The sequence below is a fragment of the Micromys minutus genome (assembly GCF_963924665.1).
Source record: "Micromys minutus genome assembly, chromosome: 5".
NCBI classification, from domain to species: Eukaryota; Metazoa; Chordata; class Mammalia; order Rodentia; family Muridae; genus Micromys; species Micromys minutus.
In genome coordinates this window covers 4,768,538-4,792,207 of record NC_137974.1, presented here as the reverse complement: position 1 = coordinate 4,792,207, position 23,670 = coordinate 4,768,538, and the positions used below count along the sequence as shown (strand labels likewise).

General features: G+C 44.1%; 1 protein-coding gene across 1 annotated transcript in view; it reads left to right on the top strand.

Moving 5' to 3' along the window:
- DGKH (diacylglycerol kinase eta) overlaps positions 1 to 23,670 on the top strand; it is a 152,125-nt gene that overhangs the window by 1,155 nt on the left and 127,300 nt on the right. The window contains exon 2 of the mRNA XM_080917356.1: positions 6,130 to 6,324. Within this exon, the coding sequence (XP_080773482.1) occupies positions 6,130 to 6,324 (195 nt within the window). The remainder of the gene's footprint in view (positions 1 to 6,129; positions 6,325 to 23,670) is intronic.

Here is a 23,670-nt window from a genome sequence, read left to right as displayed (position 1 = left end):
TGACCTTTCAGGAGTGTCCTTCGACTTTGATCCCTCTGCAGCCGCCTTTGTTTTTGTGAGTTTGCGCGTTAGGCATCCCATCTGCCCATGTTCTATTGCGATCATTGGTAGGTAGTAAGCTATTCTTGGTTAAAAATACAATTCAGTCTTGACATTTAAGATCATTGGGAAGTAAATCCTGTGACCTGTTTTGAACATTACTGTATAAAGTCCTATCAGCTCACACCATTTACAGTGGGAAACTCTGAGTTATGTGTAGTGCTTTTTGGGTGCTGAATGTTAGGACCTAGTTGCTGTTAGAAAATCAGAGATCCCCGCTTTCTTCTCCAAAGTGCCAAGAACCCAAGTCCTTTCTTATTCTCATAGAAAAATCTTAAGTATTAGTCTCCAAACATGAACTTTTAAAACTAAAACCTTCACAGAGATGCGAGATGGAGCAGTAATACTAGCTAAATTTTGAACTCTTCAAAACTAGGTGTATTTAAGTGGCTAAGGCATTTTATTAGTTCAGCAGATATTTATATCCAGCACATATCACATTCTGAGGTTGCTGGGCAAGCCGTTAACTCTCAGACAAGCTTTGCCCCCAAGAAACGTACATTTTTATAGCCGAAGTTGAAATCTATTCAAGTATGTGTCATAAAACAGTTCTCATTAGTGATTTTATTCTGAACTTTGTGTAATGACTACAACATTTAAAGATTTTCAAAAGCTTTATATAATTGAGTTACTTGCACTACTAAAAAGGGAGAAATCGAGAATCCATTAGAGGAAACAGCTTTAAATGTTAAATATGTCTGGCTTGGGGAGCAAAGGGGTTGATGTTAGTTTTAATCTAAATATGTTTTGAAGGAACTCTGGGTCCATCAGAGTCGGTTTTGTTTATGTTGGGGACAGAGCCTCACACTGTAGGACAAGCGAATTTGGGATTTACTAGATAGCCAAGCAGGCTTGGGACTGCACGCCCTGCTCGATCAGCAGAGTACTAGGCATCATAATTATCATGAAGTCCTCAAAAATTAGGTTTTTTAACTTTGATTCAGTAATCTCAAGAATCTGAATGAAGTGAGTTCTGGTTTCCTTCAAAATGAACCTAGATGACAGTCATGCAGCATGCTATACTTAGAACATTAATTCTAACCTATATAACTGTAAGAAACCTCTCTCTCTCTCTCTCTCTCTCTCTCTCTCTCTCTCTCTCTCTCTCACACACACACACACACACACACACACAGAGAGAGAGAGAGAGAGAGACAGACAGACAGACAGATCTAAACATAGTGGAATCACAGCTTTCCTGAAGCCCATTTTGAAATACCTGTGTTCTCCCCACCCCGCCCCCCCATTGCTTCCTAGTAGGTGTCACAGAATAAGTAGCTGGCGCTGCTCTGGCTACCAGAGGTGGAGCCCTAGCTCCATGCCTTTCCCACCAAGATACATTTATCCTCTGAGCCAAAATAAATTCTTCTTTTCTTAAAACAAAATGAAACAACAGCAAAGAAAACAAACCTGCTTTCATGGGGATTCCAATTCTGAGTTGTATTTTTTTTAAAACTTCTTAAAAGTTTAAATATAGGCAATTTAATATTTTACCATACAAACTTGAGGAAATGGAATTACTATATTGTTTTGGCATGTGGCAGCATGCATGTAAGAATTTATTTTTTTTCTCTCCATTTTTTTTTGATGGAGCCGAAATCATGATGATGTGATTTTTACTATTCAGAGAAAAAAAAATCAAAGGACTCTTTGGAGATTGATGTGGAGCAGAAGGAATTTCTGGGACTTGCTGATGTTCTCTCTGTGAGGGGGTGAGACTAGGTTAGTAGTTCAGTCAGAACATTTGGATACATATTAGCTTTATGTAGCATTATTCTGGTTAAGTATTGAGCCTGGAGGAGATACTTGCTAGCACAGTCAGTTTCTCGGGTTTTCTTTGATGATAGCTTTAGAATATAGTCGAGTGCTAGTGAACACAGGCATAACTTAAATTTCAGACCAAGAAGTATTTGGTGAATTGGGTGAGGTGCTGCACACCTGTAATCATAACAAGCAAGTGTGGAAGGAGGGTTCAGACTGTGGGGCCAGCTCAGGCTACATAGTGAGACTCTGTATCCAGAAACCAAGTAAAGAAACTAATGGGGCCGGGATGTAGATCTGTGAAAGAGCACATGCTGGTGCAAGGCCTAGCATCACTAAGATGAATAAGTAAACAAAACGCATTTTTCTGTTGGGAATGAGCAAGTAGGAAGATATTTATCAAAGTGGTACTTAATCTTGGGTGGGAGTGGGTAGCAGGTAGGTAGTTAGAATTCTAGCTCAGTTTAAAAACGTAGGAATATTTACAAAATACCTTCCCCCCCCCCCTTTTTTTAAAGTGGAGGGAAGCTTGAATCTGCTTCATTTTCAAAATTGGTTTTTATTTTCAAATTGCTTTGTACCAGTTAGCATTAGCTGTTAACATTATACTGGTTAATAGTCCAGAATTAATGGACACTTAGAAAGGGAAGTGTTTCAAAGCAAACAAGCCAAAATACAAGCAAGAGGTCATACAGTCGCACTTTCTGCCAGGATGATGAGCGGTTTTGCCTTGTGGGTTAGGACCACAGTATGTTCCTGTGATTGACAGCACCATTGCTCTTGGAATGTTTTGTTACCTGGTAACAACTGAGAGGATTCACACAGGGTAAACTTTTTGGATGTTAGGTTCTGAGTATATAATAAATAGAGGTTGTGGAGTTCGTTCCATATTGAAATCACAGCAGCCTTCCTGGTCTGTGCTGGTCCAATCTGCAGTCCTTTGGCTCTGTACTAATCGGGAACACGAGTCCTGGAACATGGTTTATCAAGTACCCATTTACGGTTTTCAAGGTATAACATGTGACCCCTATGTTATATCACAATTGAAGGTAAAACCATAGAACATGGGAGTAAGCACTTTAAGTGACTAACGGTCCTGCTTGTTGTGAGCAGTTGACTCATTCACAATACCTCTGTAAGTAGTAATATAGTGTTCATAAGTTTTAATCAGGTTTGGCATATGTCTCTTTAGTACTTTATTATTATTATTATTATTATTATTATTATCATTATTATTATTGGTATGGCACCTTATTGAGTAGAAACCATGGTCAGCTTTGCTCCTTTCCGGTTGATCCTGACTGTAGCATCTATAGAGTGTATGGTCAGAATCTTTGTTGCTTTTGTTTGTTTGGAAACATTCTTGCTGTGTAGCCTTTGTGGGCCTGTCACTCACTATGTAACTCAGACTGGCTTCCAGCGTCAAACTCCAATATGTGAGTCCACTGGAGGTTATGGTTTTGGTTATGGCTATGGTCCAGTGGAGGTTTCTTTGTATAGCACAGGCTGGCCTCACCTTACAGAGGCCTGCCTGCCTCTCTGCCTCTGGAGTTCTGTGACCAGAGGCGTGCACTACCGCAACTTGTCGACAAAGTAACAGCAGTGAAAAGGAATTCATGAGCAGCATCGGAGAAATTATTTGAAAATCCAAAACACTAAAGAAAAAGCCAAGGAACTTTTTATAAGTCAAATGAGACCATTTTAATAACCACTTCAAGAAATTGAGGCTGATGCAGGAGACCTGCCATAAAAAAGTCAGATGGGGCTATGTAACGAGTTCCAGGCCAGCCTGAGGGGTGCTATAGGGCTATCTCGAAACAGAGAAACAAACTAAACAAAGCAAAAGCATGTGCACTTCAGTTAGATCAGATAATCATTTTGAGTGCTTAGCCCTGGGAGAAGCAGTTAGTAGGTCAGATACTATTTTAAATTAGGGATTCCTTGAAAGTTTCTCGGCAGAGATGGTCCTCCACCAGCGTTTTTTTTTCCTTGAGCTGTCTTTAGTGGGAAATAAGGCAGCTCTCTTTTTTTTGCCTACACAGTACTTTCATCCATCCTGGGTTCCCCTCTAACTGCAGGTGCTGCAGGGTAGCAGCCGTTTACTTAGCAGGAACCAGTGCACACTGGCTTTGCTTCCAACCTCACAAGCCTGAGGAGCTGTTCCCCGAACCCCGTGTAGAGCAGAGCTGGCTGCAAGACTGTTTTTATAAGTAACAGATACCCACACTTTGAGGAATTAACTGCCTGGCTCCTGGATGTGCAGCTGTGTAATGTGTCTTGAAGCAATAGTATCCTTTCAGAATAAGAAATGGACCCCATCTTCTTCACCAAATAGGCATGGGTATTAGACCCCCTTTCACTTCAATCACCCTTGGCTGGAAATGTTGCTGTATAAAACCTGAAAGTTTAATGTGTGGCGTGAATACACAGTAGTTGTATATATATTTAGCTATATGGAGAGTGGGGAAGAGAGCGTTAGAATCATAACCCCCTTTTTTTCTCTTTATACTTTGGTCCCAGCTTGTGCTCTCTGTCTTCTCTACGTTAAAAGTCTGAACTGTGTTCTTTTTCTCTTTACTAGGGGTCTTTGTGTTGCCAAACCATTAGACTTGTCTGTGACCAAATAGCCAGAGCAGGATAAAGGTCACTAAAGGGCATCGTTTTTTTGTTTTTGGCTGTGATGGGCCTTCTGTATTCTAAGCACCGATCTGGATCTCCAGCCTGGACATTTAATGTTAATGTTTCTTAAAAATCTCCCAGCAGTGTGTTCTTGTAGGTACAGAATTTCTTATCATAGGGCCATGGGACCTTTGAAATCCGCGTCACCCTGTGCTTTACTAAAGGGAGTAACTGAAGCTCGAGAGGTTGTCTTTGAGGAACATGGAGGCACTTAGGCCGCTCTCATGCTGAGCCGAGTCATTGCTGGCCTTGATGGTTGCACCTGGAAAGAAACAAAACCCCAAATCTTAGTTTCCTGGAATTTTCAAGGTCAAGACCAAGTGACAAACTAGGAGAAGAATCTGAAGGGCAAGGGCTAACTAAGATTGCTCTACCAAGGAAAGCCTCCAGAGTCGGTAGGGACTCCTTACTTAGTTGGAAAATCACTAACAGCACTGTGAAGTTCTCTTCCATTGACAGCAGGGAAGTTGTCCTTTTAGTGCCCCTTCCCTCACCACCCGCCAGCCTGTGTAAGATTTCGAGGTCGAATGTGCATTCTCTGCTGCTGCGAGGTTGCTCTTCCCTGCCATTGCCCTGCAGCTGGCTAGGGAAGCCTCTGGAACCCAGGCTCCAGCCTGTGGATTCTCTCCTCAGACTTTAGTCTGGACTAGGGAGTGGCGCTCTCTCATGTGTATGTTTGTATATATACATTCTTTGCTTAATACTTGCTCACGCCGCTGAGTCCGTTCTTCCAGGCATTCTGGATGAGCGCTTTAGCCTAACATTTATTTCAGCATATTGTCGTCTTGGGCTGCGTGTCCTCTCTTGTTTCTGCGATCTCTCCACGCCCTTCCCAGCTTCCTGTTAGCCAAAGGGAATCGCTCTTTCTGAACCAAAAGTTCTCAGAGCGGAGCTGAACCTCCCGGAAAATGCTCTTCTCTTCCGTGTGAGCCGGATGGGGGTGGGCCCGAAACTAAACCGCACGGTTGAGAAGGCCGAAAGGACCCGAACTCCCGGGCAGAGGTTGGGAGGTAAGGTCCTAGCAATGGTGCTCAGGGTCCTTGAGACCCAGTTCATCTCTCGGGTAGAGGAAACTTTTACTTAGCTGGAATGGTGCCACAGGCCCGAGTATGTGGAGGGATTCGGGGTCCAGAGGTGCACCCCAGGACGTAGGAGGTAGCTCCCTGTTCCCCTTTCCCGCAGGAGCCTTCTCACTCCCACTGCCTAGAACCAGGGGAGGGGCATCGCCACTGCCTAACCTGCCGCAGCACGCTCCCGCCTATTTCTGCTCTCCTTTCCCTCTGAGCCCTTCCAGACCCTAGGAGGTTTTAGAGGGAGGTTGTCCAAGGCTTATCGCGACTTCCATCCTCTCATTCCGGTGCTGGTCATATCCTGGGTCAGCAACCCCAAAACATCCCAAGGCTGGGCGCACAGACGTGAAGCTGGCAGAGGACCGAGGAGGTCTCGGCAGGGGCGGCGTGTGGTCTCGGGTCCCCTGAGCCGCTCGGCGGGGATCGCGGAAGATGGCGCCAGCTAGGCGCAGGGCTCAGACGCTCGGGCAGAGCCCAGCAGCTGACCACAGCCCCTCGGGGCGCTGCTGTGTCCCTGCAGGAATCCGAGAGGATGGCCGGGGCCGGCAGCCAGCACCACCCTCAGGGCGTCGCGGGAGGAGCGGTCGCTGGGGCCGGCGCGGTTTCCCCCACTGCTGCAGGACCGGGAGAGGACTCGTCCGACAGTGAAGCGGAGCAGGAGGGACCCCAGAAACTGATTCGCAAAGTGTCCACCTCTGGACAGATCCGGACCAAGGTGAGGCTGGGCCGGGGATCTGCGGGAGGGCTGTGGGTAAGGGGAGCGCTCCGGAGATCCCAAGAACTGGTACTGGAAGGAGGGGCGCGGGGGCGCAGCCTGGATGGGGTGTGGCCTCGCTCAGGGGGCTGGATGGTGCTCTCGGGATTCCTGCCTGGGGTTTCAGAGATATCCAGGGTGCTTTCTAGAACGGGCGCCCGGCTAGCCGTCAGAGCAAGCGGCTTGGAGCATGGTTAAAGCTGCGTTGGGGGGTCCCACCTAGGAAACTTAAAGGGAGTTTAGTTGTTCAACCCCCTGCGCGCAGGAAGACCGGCGGGAAGCTGTGTAACGCCAGCCACCGCGCGTTCCCACCCACAGCAAGCTGTTTGCTCCTCTCAGTTTCTCTGGTGTGCTGTGCTCACAGGCTGGCAAGGCTTCTGTGTTACATGTTTCCTCAAAGTGCAGAGCTCAGACACTCTTGGTGGCTCATCACAAGTTACCTCTTCAGGGTATTGCAGGGTGAGGCTCAGGGTATTGCAGGGTGAGGTAGTTCTTTTGTGGCGTTGTGCTGATCAGTCTCAAAGTTGAGCTTTCCTGTAATGATGAACAGACAGTAGGGGCTACTGGGTGTTGACAAAGTTAGTCTAATGTTCTTCTTAGTATAGACGTCTTCAACACCTAGGCTGTTATTAGTGGAGGAGTTAAAGGAAGAGCTGATTCAATTAGTGGATGCTCCCTCTAGTAACAGACTTGCAAAAGCAATTCATTCTACAGTTATTTCATGACAATTAGCTTCCTAAGGCTGATGGGAGTTTTGCATGGAAACAGTTTGGATTACTGTTTGCTTGAGTGCCTGTTGGATTCTAAAATGAAGCAGAGAATACAGGGTAATGACTGCAGTTACTAGAGTCAAGGGCTGCTTCAACTTTTTCTCAAACATCTTGGAACTACTTCTTAATAGAGATGGAGTTTGAATTTTAAAGCATTTGTACTACTTCTGGATTTAGATTTTTCTTTTTTGAAAACTAAAGCCAACCAATATAGAGTCTTTACTAACAATGCTTTTAACATATGAAATCTTAATCTAAAAACAAAAAAAACCTGAAAAACTGAGTGAAGAGAAAAACAGAAGGTTTCAAAAATCATATACTTATATGCAATGGTCAGAATTCCATGCAGATTAATATCAAGATTGGCTAGTAAGATTTATGCCATTTGAAAAAAATTGGGGATGGTTATACATTGGGCTGAGGAAATAAAATTAAACAAAAACTTTGATAGAAAGTACTACTAATTTTTGGGTTTAATGAACTTGAAAGATTATATCGTATTATTTTTGGATAAAACATGTTTATGAAGACTAAACTAAGTGTAAGAAAGTGGGTTTTTTTGTTTTTGTGTTTTTTTTTTTTTCTGTTTTCTGATAAACATTTGCCACAATTGTGGCTAATTATCAAGCTTTGGAGTACTGCTTCTGATATTTATTCATAAGAGAATGTCAGAAAAATCTACATTTTTTACTGTCTCATATTAACATTATTGATATAAATATAACAGTATTGATATAAAATGTTTTTGTGTGCGAACATCTGATGAGAGCATTAAGTTGCCAAGACTAGTGGGCCTCAGCCTCACCCCATCTCCTGCAGTCCAGACTGTAACAAATTCATCACCTAGGCTCTAGTTCACACTGCTTCTGAGGGGGAGGGGGAGGCCAGTGGGGGTTCATTCAAGTAGAAGTACTGAAGGTCCCTGATTTGGGGGAATTATCCAGATAGGAAGAGAAGCACCCTTCGAAAAATGTTGATTTTTCCTCATCTTCTCTGTAGGGCTGTAAGATGAGAGAGGCTGGAGGGGGGGGGAGGGGAAGGAAGGAGGGAGGGGAAGGAGGGGAGCGGGGGGGGGGGGTGGGGGGGGAGGGGCTGGGAGAGGGGAGGCTCAGGTCCCAGATTTAGCTCAAAGCTTAGTTGTTTTTGAGGCAACACTAATAGTTCTTTCTCAGTGATCCTGAAGTACATTAAGACCCGCAAAGTATGATGGGCTATGGTTAAAATAGTGCCTTTAGTTCTGTACCCCATACACACTACTTGCTTGCGTACGATGTGTAAATCTGCTTCTGATCCAGTAGTGAGATAGTTCAGGGCTAGAGTTGATGACTTGGTCTGTGAAGTGCTTCCCCTACTTGAGAGACGTCCACTACCCGTGTGTCTTTGTTACTTCTCTGTTGTTGTGACAGAAATACTGTGATCCAGAGAGTGTATAAAGAAGATTGTTTGGGCTTTTGCACTGCAGCATGTGACAGGCATAGCAGTAGAAGCAGGCCGGTGTCCCATGATGCATTGAAACCCAGGAGCAGAGAGAGCGCCCAAACCCCGCCCCCCAGTGACGTACTTCCGCCAGAAAGGACCTCCTAAACCTTCCACCAACCAAGGCTCAGGTGTTTAAATTCCACAGACTTGGGGTGCGCTGGGGGTGTATGTCATTCTCATTCAAACCTTTCTACCATGTTTGAAAAAGCCAAGTGTGGGCTAGGCAGACACAGAAGGATCTTAAAACAATAGTCCATGCATGTAGTCAGACATACTGTCTTAGTTAGGGTTTCATTTCTACGAAGAGACACCACAACCATCTCTTATAAGGACAACATTTAATTGGGGCTGGCTTACAGGTTCAGAGGTTCAGTCCATTATTATCAAGGCAGGAGCATGGCAGCGTCCAGGCAGGTCTGGTGCGATCCTAGCCATGAAAGAAATCCTATCTCGTCACTGACCTCTGGTTGCTTTTCAGAGGCAGACATAAGTGATGTTTGCAGAAAATTTCTATGCACTTACAAGTGTTGTATATTATATATGTACAACACACATGTAAGGATATATATATGTATTATATATATGTATAGTAATGCATTTATATATTTCTTTAAAATAGCCAAATATCATGGCATACACCTATAATCACAGCACTGGGGAAACTGAGGCAGGATTGCCTCAAGATCAAGGCTAACCTGGGTGGCATAGTGAGACCCTCTCTCAAAAAATAGATATTTAGAAGATTTCACTGTCTATTTTTATATTCATAGGTATTCACACACATATGCATGTTGTATATATGTATATATACTGCACATACAAATATACACTATTTTAAAAGACTGCTACTTGGGACTGTTTTCTAATGGTCTTTATTCTTTTTAGTGATAGTAGCTATGCCATTCAGCTGAGCTATGCCAAATGCTCTCAGTAGTTCAAAATTGGCAAAGTGTAAAAGTTTCATTTGGCTGAACTGACATGGTACGTGATCATGTAATTAATCAGCTTTGTGGAAGGAAATTGGTCATTTTAGGACAGTACACTAATCACAGCATTTTTTTTTGTAGTGGAAATTTTGCCAACTTTTAATGTAAAGAATAGGACTGTGTGTGTGAGAGAGAGAGATGGGGTGGGGGGGCAGACAGACAGACAGACAGGTGCTTAAGATGGAGCCTCACACATGCTAGGCATTGGTGCTTCTCCAGCCCAAGGGTAAGCATGTGCTTTAAGGGGAACGTAGTTCGACAGTGACCTCCAATATTTTAGCCCTCTCCTCACCTCCATCTGTTGGATGTTTTGGTCCATTTCATTTTTCTTCCTATTTTCTTTTTTTTTTTCTTGTTTTGTAAATATTTTTTTTTTTTTGTTTTCTTTATTTCTTGGACTTCATACAGTCTGTGAGTTGTTTCTGGGGCAGTGCAAGCCTCTGGGGTTAGCATCCCACTATCAGTGACTGCATATTATGTCTGTTCTTTTGTGACTGGGTTATCTCACTCAGGATGATATTCTCTAGATGCAGCCATTTTCTTAAGAATTTGGTTAAATCACTGTTTCTGGTGGCTGAGTAGTATTCCATTGTGTATATGTACCACAATTTTTGTATCCATTCATCTTCTGAGGGACATCTGGGTTCCTTCCAGCTTCTGGCTATTATAAATAGAGCCGCTATGAACATTGTGGTGCATATATCTTTGTTGTGTATTAAAGTGTCTCTGGGGTATATGCCCAGAAGTGGAATAGCTGGGTTATTTTCTAGGTACATCTTTTTTCCTCTTTACTCATCTCTGCTTTTCAGGTGTATCTTTTCTCTCTCAGCTGAGTAGAAGAACTTCAGGTACTTACATCTAACTTCCCAGGAGCTAAACAGATAATTTTGTATCGAACTTTATTTCCCAAAGGCAAAAAACTCTGTAGGGGTCAAAGATTTGCTGGCTCGAAAAAGCCAAACAGGAGCAGTTAGGTTCCCAGTCTCTGTTTCTTCTCTAGTTTCTTCGGCTGCCCCTTTACCATGTGTATGTTCCCTGTGGGATTGAGTCCCCTATAGACTTGGTGCCGTAGAATGTTTCATATGCATTTCATAGGTACTGAGGGTCTGAAAGGACATCACTATAAACCCTCAAGTTAGGTTTCATGCCTGAAGAAGATTGTGTGAAGACTGTGCGCCTCTTGTTGGCATGTGGGTGCAATAATCTTTCATTTTGCAGCAATGGCTGGAGGTTGCTGCTCAGCTTGCAAGCAGGCATGGTTAACTGTCACACAGTGGTGCAAAATGGATGGGAACTGTCTCAATGACTTTCAGCCATTGAATTTTCTCGGCCAAGGTCAGGAAGCTTTGTGTGTCAGAAATATCTCCTGATTAGGAAATAGAGTTTTTATTTTGTTTGACATTTATGTGTATTCATATATTAATTCTGAGTGGCTATAAGTTGTTCTCTAAATTTGGCAAAAACATGCTAAGCAGAGAACACAGTCAGCCGATAAGTACCTTGGTTTTAATTTATCAAGAAAGTTTATCTTTTTGGTGAGGCAATTTGGACTTTTGTTTTCTTTTGCTTTATGAGATACAGTTTATGCAATTAAAATGTTATTATCTGATGTGGTAGTGCCCGACTTTAATCCCACCACTTGGGAGGCAGAGGCAGGTAGATCTCTGTGAGTTTGAGGCCAGCCCTGGTCTATGTTGTAAGTTCCCAGCCGTGAGGGCTACACAGCAGAAACAAAAACCAAACAAAGCACTCTACCACCACAGATTATTATTATTAATATTTTAATCATAATTTTTGGGTGGAGACCAGAAGGCATTTGGCCACTGAGTTTCAAATTGTGACAGTGTCTTAGGGGGTCATGGGAGTTTCTAACAACAAACCACAAGGTATCATTAAGAATCTTCAGCCTGTCTTCTCTGTAGAAATAGTGGAATCAAGATCCAAATAAGATGAAAAGGGAAAATCAAGACCAAAGGTTTCCAGACAAGTTAGAGGCAAAGAAGAATGTCTGCATTTGACCAGTTCATCAGATGAACTGATTAGAGCACTAAAGATGGTAAGTTTCGGGCTGTTAGGATTCCCTCAGAATTGCTTAGCTCTGAGTATGATGGAGCAGGAAGGAAGGTGAAAGAGAGGTGGAGTGGTGTTTGTCAGAGGGTGCAAAGTTTCGGTTGGATTGTTTAGGTATGGTCTGCACTGCAGAATAAGTTCTACTGGAACTATCATGGTGCTGATTGAATGATTTCATACTGTTGTAAATATGAAAAATTCATAGCATATAACATAACATTAATGTAACATATGCAGGGTGCTGGAGATTGAACCCAGGACCTTGAGCGTGGTAAGTGTCCTAGGTAGAGTTACTGTGGTGAAACACCCTGACCGAAAGCAGGTGAGGATAAAAGGGTTTCTCTGGCGGACGCTTCCACATTCATTACTGCAGGAAGCCAGGACAGGAACTCACACAGGGCAGGATCCTGAGGTAGGACTGGATGCAGAGGCCATGGAGAAGTGCTCTTACTGACTTGCTCAGCCTGCTTTCCTATAGACCCCGAACTATCTGCCCAGGATGGCAGCACCCACAGTGGGCTGGTCTCTCCCACACCAATCCTAATTAAGAAAATGCCCTACAGGCTTGCCTGCAGCCTTATGGAGGCATTTTTCTCTTTCAGAGTTCCCTCCTGTCAGGTGACTCTAGCCTGCGTCAGGTTGATAAAATTAGCCAGCACACTGGCTACTTGACCACTGAGTGGGCTCCTTGCCAATCTGTCTTCGCTTTCCTTCAAGTTATGTTAGCAGTAGGGTTTCCCTAAGTTGCCTAAGGCTAATCTTCAGTTTGTAGGCCTCCTGTCTCAGCCTTCACAGTTGGTAGGATTATAGTTATGAGCTACTGTGATCATCTTACTGGTTTTGGTATATTTTATTACTTTTTTGAGATTTTATGTATTTTGCTCATATTCACTCCATCCTTCCCTTATTCCTTACCAGAGCCATTGCTTCCCTCTTTCCATTCTCTTCCTTCTGCTCCTCCTCCTCAAACCACCATGTCTAGTTTGTGCTGTCCGTTTACTTAAGTGTGATGGGCCACCCACAGGCATAAGCTAGACCTAACAGGGGCCACACCCTTAAAATGACTTTCCCTTCCCCAGAAGCTGTCAAATATCAACATTAGCTCATAATTCTTGTCAGTAATACCTAAACAAGAAAAAGGATAACAAAGTGGGTGGTGGGAACTGCACACCTTTAGGTCAGCACTCCAGAGGCAGGGGCAGGAAGATCCTTGAGTTCAAGGCCAGTCTGGTCTACGGAGTGGGTCCTAGGACAGCCAGGTATACACAGAGAACCCCCGGGGGCCCCAACCAAGAAAATAAAATGAAGCAACCCACCCACCCCATCCCAATAGTTTCTCTGCCACTGTCACATGGTTTGCAGAGAGTGCTTGAGTGAGTGTCACTGTACCCCAGTAAAGCTTCATGTAACGAACCCGGATTTTAACATCAACTAAGTTTACTGGGTTAAAAATACAACTTAAAAAAAAATCAACCTGTTTAAATATGTAAAACCCTTTCTCACTTGTGGACTGCGTAAAAATCAAGTACCAGCAGGATGTGGCTGTTGTTGGCCAAGGCTGGCCTCCACCGTAGGAGACTGAGCTGGTGTGTGGTTAGGGCTCTCAAAGGCATGCACAGTTAAAGCGTTGCTAAATATCGGCATATAAGGCACCAAATAAAGCTAAATTTCAATCCATTTGAAAAAAAAAAACCCATCTTTGTAGAACATTTTATTTTTAGCTTGGTTTGCGTCTTTGCTTCCATTTTAATGTGAGCTAAATATAGCCCGGAGACTCTGACTCTGGGGTACAGTATAGGACAACAGCTTTCTTTCCATGTTAATTACAAGTCAAGCATGATGGGCCATTATTAAAGATAAGAGGCATAAATAATTTACTAAACGTTTACATATAGCTTAAGATGCGTTGCTTCAGCGTGTCTAAATTTAGAATTCTTTGGCTTAGTCGAAGATTGCATGTTTGCTGTTAGGCTGGCGGGAGAGAGGGCTAGGGGCTCCCTTCAGCCTTGCTCTGATACTGGATTAGTTGATACTGGGAACTGTTTACAATGGAAGGCTTTAGCTAAAGAGAGTTTGTTTTACATGTAAGAACATGTTAGTACGTTACAGTCGCCCTGGACAAATGTGGCTTCATTCTGTGACTCTTTAGCCATTTATGTTTGGCCATGTGGGTTAAGATGGCCAATGTTATCATTGATCACAGCTTTAACAGAGCATTCAGTGCTCCCTGGTCTTTCGTTGTTGTTGTTTAGAGGGGGGAGCTGGCCATTTTACATAGGTAGGTTTTTAAATTTTTATTTTTATCTTTTGAGACAGGGTCTTATTTTAGCCCAGGTAACCTAGAACTCAAACTTTCAGCAATCCTCCTGCTCCAGCTCCCTAGTTCTTAGCTTACAGGAGTGAGTGGTCTTGCTCAGCTCTGGATGCTTTAAAAAGTATTTTAATTTTCAATTCTGTGTTTCTATATTTGGATATATGCATTTGAGTACAGATGCCCTAGAGGGTCAAAAGAAGTAAGGTGTCAGATCCCCTGGAGTTGAAGCTATAGGCAGTTATAAGCTGCGGTGTTGGTGTTAGGAACTGAATTCAGTTCCTCTGTGGGAGCACTATAAAATCTTAACTGCCGTTACTGATTTTAAAGGACCGGAAGCCTTAACAGTCCCTCTCTCCTGCCTTTGAACTATCAGACTACCATGATGCAATTTAACATCACTGGTGCTTTACAGCCAAGTGTCATGGGTCATGCCCCTAAGTTGTGTTCTCTGGAGACTGAGACAGGAGAGTTGTCTCTAATTCACTACCATTTTGAGATCTTGTCTTTTGACAGAGAACAGAAAGTATTCTTATTCGAAATCTGGATTCATGGGTGTCCATTTTCCTGCCTACTGTGTGTCACATGTGGTGTGGACACGGCTCATTCTTATGTAGACGTTGAATATTAGGATACTTCAGGGTTTTAGAGCAGCGTGGGAGTTTGTACTAACAGTCCAACCTAAAATGTCCTGCCTGCTCAGGGACAGACTGATGTAGGTTTTCTTTCTAGATAAAACAGTCAGGTGGTAAAAACCGGCCTCCAAAACCTGTCATTTTTCATTCCTTAAAAATAAATTTTACTCATATGTTTTCCAAAAATATATCTTAATAGTCCAAATGGAAAATTACTTCATATGAGTCTTTTAAGCTGTACTGTGACCTTTTAAAAATACCAGTGTACCTTACAGAAGTGAAACTAAATCTTCTATGAAAACCCATTTAAAAAGTTAGGAACCTAGAAATATTTTCTACTAAATTAGGACTTCTGAGGATTAAAAAAACAAAACAAAAAAACAATTAAATGATTTCTATTAATTTTAGCTAGAATTCATGAAAATTCTAGCTGAAATATGTAAGTCTGAACTCTATATTTCAAGTACTGACTCATGCTTATCAGTAAAAGGATGTTCTTGCAAAAGGGTTCACTTGCAGAAAGGTATTATGGAATCTAAACCGAGGTGAGAGATATGATTATAGATTTAGCATGTTAACAATGGTGGGGTGGGACGAAGGAGAAGTGGGGGAGCGGGAGGGAAAGCCAGGAGCTTACCACAGGCTCTTTCTCTTGTGCTGCCTCTCATGGCTTCCCTGCCATGAGCGCTGAGGCCAGAACCCCAGCCATTGCTGCCTCCTTCACCACACTCCTTGGGGCTCAAGGGTAAGGACCCGAAGGCTGAAGACCTGTTTTGAGGTCAGGCCGTACCATTAATTCAGCAGTTAAATTTTAGTGTCAGACTCAGGTTTGTTTGTTTTTTTCCCCCTTGAAAACTTAGGTAATTTTATCCAACTGTTTAATCTGGCTGGTCCCAGTGGTGCTTTAACACGGAGGCAGAGGCAGGTGTGTCTCTGTGAGGTCAAGGTCAGCCTGGTGTATAATCAGGGCCATGAAGCAAAAGACCCTATCTCTAAAAGCCAATTGAAACAAACAAACAAACAAAGAGTGTTTGTAAACAAAGCACTAGGTAGAAAAGTACTCTCTGAGATGGCCAGACACAGTGCTGTGTGCTATAGATTCAGCTACTCAGTAAACCGAGGCAGGAGGATAGTTTCAGGCCAGGGGTTTTAGGTATAAAGAACACAGGACCCCATCTTTTTATAAAAATACCCCAAATAATCCAAACGACACCCCCATCTCTAAAATAAAAGCAAACTAAACATACAGAGCGTGAAATAAGTACATAAAAGGTGTGTGCGTATGTGTGTGTGACACAGGTGTGCACACACTAATCGAGAGAGAGGGAGAGAGAGGGAGAGATGCTAGCCCAGGAGATCTTACTGGTGTGGACCACCACATTCATTTGAAAACATTTTCTGACTGTGCATTGTGTTTTTTAAATCTTTGTCGCACCTTGGGTCACGCATTCTAAAAATACAGCAGTTCCATTACTGTGGTAGGTGCCAGGGATAGCACCGGAAGCCAGGCAGACAATGAGAACCGATCGAATTTATGAAGGCATAAGCATGATGAGGGCGTAAGCATGTAGAGTGCATGATGAAGGCGTAAGCATGTAGAGTGCATGATGAGTATGTAAGCATGTAGAGTGCATGATGAGTATGTAAGCGTGTAGAGTGCATGATGAAGGCGTAAGCATGTAGAGTGCATGATGAGTATGTAAGCATGTAGAGTGCATGATGAGTTATGTAAGCGTGTAGAGTGCATAATGAAGGCGTAAGCATGTAGAGTGCATGATGAGTTATGTAAGCATGTAGAGTGCATGATGAGTATGTAAGCGTGTAGAGTGCATGATGAGTATATAAGCATGTAGAGTGCATGATGAAGGCGTAAGCATGTAGAGTGCATGATGAGTATGTAAGCATGTAGAGTGCATGATGAGTTATGTAAGTGTGTAGAGTGCATGATGAGTATGTAAGCGTGTAGAGTGCAGGATGAGTATGTAAGCATGTAGAGTGCATGATGAGTTATGTAAGCATGTAGAGTGCATGATGAGTTATGTAAGCATGTAGAGTGCATGATGAGTATGTAAGCATGTAGAGTGCATGATGAGTTATGTAAGCATGTAGAGTGCACGACATCTGTGAAGAGGAGGAGTCTACAGAAGGTGACGTGAAGGTCATGCTAGTGGGGTCTGGTGGGCAGAGCTGAAGGAGAGGTGTTCTCCCAGAAGGCCATGTTCCAGCTGTGCTGTGTGGCCCTTCAGAAGAGCCCTCCGCAGGATGGAGAGGTCGGAAGCCGGTTAGCAGGGCCAACAGTAAGACACTGCGTGGTTCTTAGCGGAGTCTGTGCATCTGTAACGTTCGCCTGGGTGTTGGACATCCTTCTGTATTTAGTCTGTGTGCACGCTCAGAGGCTGAAACCATTGATTTGTAAGAGGAAATTTTAGGGCAGAAAGAAGACAGACCAGAGACACATCAACATAGTCGGAGGTGCAGTTTCTGCCCTTCTTCTGGCCCAGTGGTTCTCAGCCTGTGGGCAAGCCAGTCAGCAGCAACCCTCCACGGCCTGTGCATGAGCCCTTCGCTCAGAGACGGACGGTGATGTAGGAGTGTCAGCGGAAATAAACCCTTTCCTCCCCAAGTTGCTTTTGGTTCTGGTGTTTCATCACGGAAACAGTGACCTGAAGTAAGACAAGGGATCTTATACATAACGCTTCTGTAAGCGTGGAGTTTGACTGCTTCATAATTTTAATGTTTTGCATGTCACATGTTTATAATGCACTAAAATCCTCAGCTTTGTCAACCTATAAGCCAGTGGTTTTGTCTCAGCCTGTGGGTCACGACCCTCACAAGGGTCACATCAAACACCCTACCTGTCAGGCATCTCCGTTACGACCACAGCTCGAGGAACTGTAAAGAGTTGAGATGGTGAAGGTTGAGAGCCGCTGCCTGGCCAATCAGATTAGACTGGTGTCTGTTTCCAGAGCAAGGCAGGTGCTTGTGAATGTGTGCCTGTGTCATCCTGCCCACTTTCTCCGTTTCTCTCCCCGGTTAGGTTCTGTGCATTGTTATTTTTCTTATGTTCTACACGCCATATCAGGTGCTGTTTGGTAAAGTATGGAAGGGCGGCCGTGTCTAGGAGGACGGTTACTAGACAGTATATGTGGAGCAAGCAGCGTGTTCAGACAGGACATGCTGTGTTTTCTCCTGGACATTCATCACATCCATCATACCAAACCCAGAAGGTACCATGATGACATCCTCACATGTAGGGACACATAGAACCCAAATTTAACTGAATGACAGCTGCCACTCAGGAGATCTAAGTGAGACACTTGTCATTCTGGGAAGCACAAAGGCCCAAGCAGTTTTTATCCCTTTGGCTTTTCTGAGGCAGTGCTTCAAAGGCCTTGAACTCCTGATCCTCCCACGCCACCTTCCAAACGGTCTCTGAAGATTGAATAAGCATCAGGATTTTGAATAGCCCTGTCTTTAAACTGGGTTTCCTTGCAGAACTCAGACTTCTGCTTTTATTCCCATCTGTGCAGTGGAGACAGTATGGGTTGGACAGTATGTAAGAATGCAAGGGAAGTCTGGCAGTTCTTGGTGGCTTTAAAGATCATGGGAAAATGATGAGACCCTTGTACAAAAATGTTTGAAAGTGTGCTTAGATGGTTTCACAATATTATTGTGAGAATAGTGTTGATCCTGTGAACCCTTGAATAATCCTTGGGTTACTACAGTGTATGTGTGTTTCCCCTTTCCTTTCCTTTCTTCCATTTCCCTCCCTCCCTCCCTTCCTCCTTCCTTTCTTCCTTTTGCCTATGAACTTATCTAAAGGAGGAACAGAGCAAGCTGAAAGAATAGAGGTTGCAAAGAAAAGCTGTGATGTCGCACTGACACTACCCAGCATGCTGTGGGGAAGGGTTCCTGGGGCACTGTGTGTGAGGGTTGCTGAGCAGCAGGAAAAACTTACAGGTCAGTGGGTGGGGTGAGCAGACAGGTTGCTGAGACACTGCCCCTGACAACTTAGCTCCGTGAGAGCATGTAATTAGGCCTTAGATGCACGTTACTGTGTTCATAAGGAAGGTACAGTTGAAGATAAAGTCAGAATTTAAAATCTTCTAGATGTCAGTAGAGACATGAACCATAATTGAAGAGGGTTTTGGAGAGTACTCGAAGGCTTTATTTAAGTGACAACATTTTTTGAAACCTTCTTTTTAATTTTTGTTTTCGTGTGTGTGCGTGCGTGTGTGTGTGTGTGCACGCGCACGCGTGTATGTTTGTGCAGGCATGTGCAGGTGCCTGCTGAGGCATCATGCCCCTTGGAACTGGGTGCTGTGAACTGAACGTGGTTGCTTCTCAAGAGCAGTGGTGCCTGATCCCTGACCTGAATGAACCAAGAGGACCGTCTAGTTGGGAGGGCAAGGTAGCTGCAGCAGAGAGGGAAGACTGATTCTTTTGAGCAGGTTGGGATGGCCCTTCCTAGGACCCTATCAGCTTGGCCTCAGCATGAAGCAGAGGGAGGAGGGATGTTTCTGGAAGTTCTTTTATAGTTTTGATTTCCTCAGTAAAAGTGTAAGCTAAGTTGCAGCTGAGAATCGAGGCAGAAGAGATGTGGAGATTTGGAGAGGGGAAGGTGAGGCTCAGGAGAGGAAATCCCTGACTTTAAAAATGGAAGCCAAGGGACTGAGGAATGCCTAGTGCATACCAGCCTGAGGGGCCTTCTCCAGGAAGGTCAAGTAGACACTGCCACCCTGGGACCCTGATCACTGCAGGGTAAATAGAGATCTGTGATAGACAGAATTGCATGCAGGTTGTCTAGGCATGCCCAGGGAAGAGGGGACAGGGGGCTGCAGGAGGATCCCGGGGAGAAGAGGTCACAGAGTGAGTTCTGGAAGTCATCTGCACACAAGTGACTGAGAGACCGAGAAGAGACAGTTTAGAGGTGGAATTAAGATTGAAACGTTCTTCAAATTTAAAAAGGAAGAAGAAAAACGAAAGTCTGTTAAAAGAAACTATACAGCTTCAATTCTTTATGTGCGGTTTAGAGATGCATTAGTAATAGGTTTTGCTGGGGGGAAACCCCCAGGTTATCTATATGAAGCTTGGTATACCTTCTGTAAAATACAAAGATACATTTACTTAGAAAATGAAAAGAAAGATTGCCCAAACAAACAAATAAATCTAGTTTGGAATTAAAAAAAACTATGTACAAAACCATGAAATGCATAAAATAAAGTGAGTTCAGGTTCTAGCAGTGTGTGTGTGTGTGTGTGTGTGTGTGTGTGTGTGTGGGTCTTGAACTCATTTCCTCTTGTCTCCCGAGTTCTGGGGTTGTAAGCAAGCACCATCACACCCAGCTCTGGTTCCAATTCTTATTAGGAAAGCTGGATAGAACTTTCTCCTCAGGTGAACCTAGTAGGATGCTGTGGGTAGGTAAGAGGAAACCCTCTGCTCATGCCTACCACCTAGTAGATGCCAGCAGCCAAATGCTAGGGATACTGAGGTGAATGGCACTTTTCCTAGTAGGGGACCCCCTTTCTTAAGAAGTTTTCACATGAGCAGGGGCACAATGAAATCTCACAAGCATAGGCAAAGGATTCTTGTCTGTCTCTGATGAGCCAGAAACTGGAGATTCTGATTGTGACCCTGTTTTGTAGATTGGGTCTCATCTGAGGAGTAGACAGAGATCTTTTTAAAATCATAGATGTTGTTAAAATTCCACAGTAAGAAGAAAAGAATGTTGAAGGAGATCCAGCCTGTCTGTGGTAATAAACACGTCTTCCTCATCACCATCCATTTCTGTCTCAACCCTCTGAGTAGTCATGGCTGTTCTCTTAAAGCAAAAGTCACCCTTGCCTGTTGGCTCTGCTCTTTCCTTCTGTGGGATGGGAAGGAGAGTAGATATAGTGGAGGGCCGGGGGAAATATCACGGGTGGCATTATTCTCTGACTGTGTATATATATGTTAGAGCAGGGGCGTTGGGAAAGGTCTGGGAAGAGCATGCTTTGTGTGTCTGGGTGCGTATTCCTGTGTTTGGAGACAAGAGGTCAACCTCAGCCTCATCCCTCAGGAGCCATCCACCTGCCTTATTTCTCTCAGTCTTATACTGGGACCACAGGGAGTCTCCTGTCTCAGCCTCCCCACACTGGGATTGCTAGTGCAGGCTACCATGCTGCTTCTGCTGAGACTGCTCCTCCTCCTGCTCCTCCTTCTGCTCCCCCTTCTCCTGCCCCTCCTGCTCCTCCTGCTCCTGCCCCTCCTCCTCCTACTCCCCTTCTCTCCTCTACCCACTACCTCCTGCTCACCCTCCTCCTTTTCCTCCTCCTGCTCTCCCTCCTCTTCCTGCTCTTCCTCCTCCTCTTTCTTTTTATTACTGTTATGTGACAGGGTGTCATTATGTAGCCCTGGCTGGCCTGGAACTCACTGAGTATCGTCTCAGACTCACGGAGATCCGCCTGCTTCTGACCTCTGGCTTTTTATGTAGGTTCTGGGGATCAGTTCAGGTCTGTGAGTCTATATTATAAGCACCCAGTCCCAGAAGTATTTATTGTTTATTTTTTTACTTTTCTTTGCTCATTCCCATTAAATTTTTTTTGGCAACATGTTTGTTTTTGTAATAAAAAACTTTGGCTTTTGAATTTGGATACAGTTCATTATATTGCAAAAAAAATGTGTTCTTCAATCTACTCAAGAATACAAATTGGCTGTATTAGTAAAACATTCCGTAATTAGATTACACAGAGCTTCATATTTCTAGAGGGAGATTAAATATTTTTCTTGGAGTAGTAAGAAATGATATTAATTACTCACGAACACTATTAAATTTAATTACTACATGAAATAACAATAGAATAATAGTAATTCAATGCTTAAAAATAAAGATATATTAATTTTGTTTATTTATTGTGCTCATGAGTATCTGCCACAGGCATGGGGAGGAAAGAGGACAATGTGTAGGGTCTGGAATAGATGGATCCCAGGATGGAACCGGGGCCATCAAGCTTGGTGCCAAGTACCTTAGATGTGAGTGATCCTGATGGCTCTAATTCAGTACTTCACAGATTCCATAATAATAAGATTTTAAAAACCTCCTTCGTCTTTACTGTTAAAAAGAAATGGTGACATAGGTTTAGAGCTCAAATTAGTCTGTATAAGCCAACTTTAAAATTACAAGTAAAGGGTTAAATCCTGATACTAGAACCAATAGCTTCTAAAGAGTGTGCTAAAACTTACCATTTTATAGACACAACGGTCTGACTTGTAAATTGAATTTACCTTAAAGTGGGCCTGTGTTTTAGGTGTTTTTGTATCATTTTTGTAGTACCTCAGAAGGAAGGTACAGGTGTCATTTAAAGAGGTAAAACGTTGGAGGGGGGTCTCCCTGGCTTTGGAGGAAGACAGAGCTCTTGGTCTCTGTAGGGCTCTGTCCACAGAAGTGGACAGAAATGGGGACAGCACCAGACCCACTGCTGTCTGCGTCAGGGTCCTGCTGTGGAGGTCACAGGCTGCAGGGCTCAGAGGTGAAGCTTTGCTCATGTGCTTCAGAGGTCAGCCCTTCCAGATGGACCGTGCTCCAGGCTCCTTCGTCTGTCACCATGGACTGTACTGGCCGAGTCCCTTTTGGGACAAAGGCTCTGGGGAGAGATGTTTCCAGGCCACCGTATCCTCTGGAGGTAGGGCAATCTGGTCACAGATTTTGTCTAACCAGTCAGCTTCAGAATGTCCACAGGAGAGAAGGTTTTGTTGAAACATCTCTGCAGAGATACAGCCAACACTCCACATGTCCACAGGCGCTGCCTATGTAGACTGTAGAAGAATTCCAGGAGTGTGGTGCCCAGAGTGTAGCAACCACAGGTGTGAGGGCCATCTGTTAGCTGTAGATTCTGGCTAAGACAAAATCAGCCAGCTTGACTGTCTCACTACTCGGCGCTAGAATGTTCTCTGGCTTTGGTTCTCCGTGTACTATGCAATTTTTATGAAGGGAATCTGGACCTCTTTTAAATTAGTGCATTAGATCCTTCACATCTCGGGTCACAAACCTGCTGGGTGTGCCCTGTTCACATATGTGTTTGTCCTGGTCTGTATGCTCACACACTAGGGTCACTTTGGACTCAGGTAGTTCTGGAGAAAACAGACACCCATCAGCCAGACAACCTTGGGGTATTCAAAGTCTCCAGCTTCTCCGGAAGGCCACCTCATAAACTGTACCACTGGGGAGGTCACTCCAGCTTCTGTTGTTGTCATTGTTGAAATCTCTCACTGAAACCGGAGCTCATTGGTTGGCTACACTAGCTGGCCAGCCAGCTCTAGGGACCCAAATGCGTCATTAGCCTCCTTCTCTTCCCACTATTCTACCTGGAGTTTGTTGTTCCTATGAATTTATTTGTATGGATGTGTTTATGCACCACGTGCATGCAGTGCCTTTGGAAGCCAGAAGAGGGCGTTGAATTCCCTGGGACTGGAGTTATAGATGATTTTGAGGTCACTGAACCTGGAACCAGAGTCTTCCAGGAGGGCAGCCAGCGCTCGTGCAGCTGAGCGGTTCTCCAGCCTCTGTGCCTTGCTTTTTATGTAGACCTGAAGCCTGGCCCTCATACTTGAAAACCAAGTACATTACCAACTGAGCTGTCTGCTTACCCCCATCGGGTGGCCTTTAGTACAGTTGCCTGTGTTGGCTGAATTCAGCATAGTATTTAGTGAGTTTGCCCAGGTAATGAAAGCATTATGGAATGACTTGACATTTTACAGAGTCGATGGCTTGTTCATGTCTTCCCAACGTTCCAGTTCGCCGTCTCAGTAAGGTGTCTTTGTAACTTCAGAATCAACTCTTGGGTTTTCTCGTCGCCTGTGGACACCTTTAAAGCCGTGAGAAGCTCGAGTTGCCTTACATGGACATGTTCCCGAGGTGCTCCAAGGGGTGTTCTGTTGCCCCTCAGCCCTTATTTTGACATCCTGTGCGTCTAACAGGCACGACCCTGCCCTCAGCGTCATGCTAGCGTGCCTTTGATGTTCCTAAAAGCAAGAATGCTGGGAGGTGTCTTATGCAGAAAATGGGTATAAGATGAGGA